This window comes from Chrysochloris asiatica, unplaced genomic scaffold, assembly GCF_000296735.1.
Source record: "Chrysochloris asiatica unplaced genomic scaffold, ChrAsi1.0 scaffold00039, whole genome shotgun sequence".
NCBI classification, from domain to species: domain Eukaryota; kingdom Metazoa; phylum Chordata; class Mammalia; order Afrosoricida; family Chrysochloridae; genus Chrysochloris; species Chrysochloris asiatica.
In genome coordinates this window covers 9,298,430-9,301,333 of record NW_006408557.1, presented here as the reverse complement: position 1 = coordinate 9,301,333, position 2,904 = coordinate 9,298,430, and the positions used below count along the sequence as shown (strand labels likewise).

Here is a 2,904-nt window from a genome sequence, read left to right as displayed (position 1 = left end):
GTATGAAATGATCAGCTTACAAGTTTTCAAGAGGGAGTTTTGTTTAAGAGTGTGTGGGAGAAGATAGAGTCCACAGTGAATAGTCTTCATCTTGTCTAGACAGGTCTGGTGAAAAGAGATGGGGATAAGAATCTTACCATGACTAATTGTGATTGTCACAACTATAAAGGTAGAAGTTTTGTAACAAAAAGGGGGGAGTAGTTAATCTGACAGCCGAGAAACAAAGGACCCTAGGATCACCAAGGGAGAAGAGCATGAGCAGAATGTAAGACCCTATCCGGAGAAGCTGTGACACCAGAGATGGAGGCAAAGATGAGGACATGGAGAGAGGGAGTAGCTGAGGACTCTGGACTCATGGAAAGAGAAGGACTGAGAGCTGGTGGCCAGGAGGCAGACTTGCAGAATGTGCTCTTTGCTTGCTTAAATTTTATACTCCTGAGTGTTTTTGTTACATCATCCCTCCCCCCCGCCCAAAAAAAAAAAACAAAAAAAACCCACTGCTACCAAGCTGATTCTAGCTCCTAGTGACCTGATAGGTCAGATTATAAGTGTTCTATAGGATCTATAGGGTTTCTAATCTTTACAGAAGCAGGTTGCTTCATGTTTATCCTGAGGAGCAGCTGGGGGATTTGAAAAACTCACCTTCTGATTGGTAAGTTAGCATTTAAACCACGGCATCACTTGTGACTCTTTCAGAGCAATGTTGTTGTTAAGTGACATCGAGTCAGTTCCAACTCATAACAACCCTGTAAAGGGTTTCTGAGGAGTGGCTGGTTAGCTTGAACTGCCGACCTTGCTGTTCAAATCACCTTGCAGTCCAGTGCATTAACCCACAGCACCACACCAGGACTCCTTCAGAGCAATAGTTCTTATATTTTACTTTAGAATATGGAAAACATCACCAATGCAGTTCTTGGTACAAATAATTAGCTGCCTAGACTCCAGAAGCAAAAATAACATACAAGGTAGTGGTTTTAAAGAATAGTCTCAAATTCTTTGGAACTCTTTGCTTCAAAAGGTGAAGCCCAGTTCTCTTTACTTTGAATGTGGACTGGACTGAGTGATTTGCTTCTAATGAATAGCATATGGTGGAAGTGATAATGCCATGACTTTGAGATGAGATTGTAAAAGGTATTGTGAGTTCTTTCTTGCTTCTTTGATAACTTGTTCTGGAGGAAGCTGTCGTGTTGGGAGGACACTCAAGCAGCCCTACAGAGAGGTCTACATGGCGAGGAACTGAGCCCTCTAGCCAACGGCCAGCACTGCTTTGCCAGTCATGGGAGTGAACCACCTTGAAAACAATCCTACCACTCTAGTCAAGAGGAAGATTGCAGGGTTGGCCAACATTTTAACTGCATGAGAGACCCTGAACTTGATTCCTCCCGCTAAGCCCCACCTGGATTTCTGACTGTCTGAAACTGTGAGATAATATTTTCGTGGTTTTAAGCCACTAAATTTAGGGGTAATTTGTCATGCAACTTATTATCCAATATGCATAATGGAAGTCCACAGATACTTGCTTGGTTCGTGCCTTTAGTCACTTAAACAGCTCTGTCCCCATCTTTCCTCACTCTATACAGAAGCCTATTGCCTCCTTTCATACTGTGAACAGAGAGTGAAAAATAGCTAAAAGCTAAGTTTCCAGATCGTCAAGAGGGAACAAAGACTCAAGAGACTTCTCAACTGAAACATTTAATTTTTGATTCTAACATTTTAAATAGCCTGGAAGGTTTGTTGCTATTGGAACTATCCAAGTAACACTGATTCATAACAGGTTGCCAAGGGAATCCAATATGCCTGTGATGACATTCAGCGAACAAACCAATCTGAGCCTCCTCCTGTCTCCTTGCTCCCCTCTCCACATTGTCACATACGATTGAAGGTAGGACACCATTTTGGAAAATAAGGTAAAAAAAAATCACTTTACTTACTTCATGATGATAATGTAAATAAGGTACATCAGGACAAGGACTAAAGACTCCCACCTGCACATAAACCAAGAGCAGTCAGTTTAGGAAAGCCATTGTTGGCAAACACAAAATACACCCACTAGTATTTAAAAACCTATTTGAGGTGAACAGCAGTTACATCTGCCAAGGGTGGTAAGGATGAGGCAGATCTGCAGACTGGTCTATAGAAAGTTTCTGGGCTGCATAACATGTTTAATGTTTTCTGCTCTTCTCCCCTGTCCCCCAGCACCCATAAAAGGAAAATGCATCTTCGGCTATTATTTTCTCTTTTGAGTCCCTTGACCATAGCAAGCCTTTTATACATGTTGCTGAATTTATAAGTAAAATATACCACTGTGTTTATAGATCCATTCACAGTGTAATCCTTCACTAAAAATGATTCATATATATTTACAAAGGGCTGACAGGGACAAATGAAGGATTGGTAGATATACAGAAGTTACATGTAAAGGGAAAGAAAGCATAGGGCAGGGAAGACAATGAAAGGAAGGGTAAGAATGAATGAATGTGAAACAACCGAGCTAGAAGAAGCCAGAAATGAATGGATCCCACTGGAATGTATCTTGAATGTCTTAAAATTTTAATACTTCTATTTCCTTTATTTATTTTTAGTGACTTCTATATTTTTTTATAGTGGCAAGTTTGAGGTATCTTCAAAAAGTTTGTGGAAAAATTAATTTCATTTTGTTTTCCCACAAATTCTCTTAAGTCTACTGTTGTTGTTGTTAAGTGCTGTTGAGGTGGATCTGATCTCAATAGGGTTTCCACTTGTATAGTGGCTGGTGGGTTTGAACCACCAACCTTGTGGCTTATCCTACAGTGCTACATCCATACATGGTTATATGTATATATGTGAAAAGGAGCTCTGGTAGCATCATGGTTACGAATCGCACTGTGAACCAAAAGGTCAGCAGTTCGAAACTACCAGCTGTTC

At 40.6% G+C, this 2,904-nt stretch overlaps 1 protein-coding gene across 1 annotated transcript in view; it reads right to left on the bottom strand.

Annotated features, from left to right (window-relative positions):
• The window catches only part of SLC24A3 (solute carrier family 24 (sodium/potassium/calcium exchanger), member 3), an 820,359-nt gene that overhangs the window by 86,541 nt on the left and 730,914 nt on the right, over window positions 1–2,904 (bottom strand). The window contains exon 9 of the mRNA XM_006860745.1: window positions 1,932–1,985. Within this exon, the coding sequence (XP_006860807.1) occupies window positions 1,932–1,985 (54 nt within the window). The remainder of the gene's footprint in view (window positions 1–1,931; window positions 1,986–2,904) is intronic.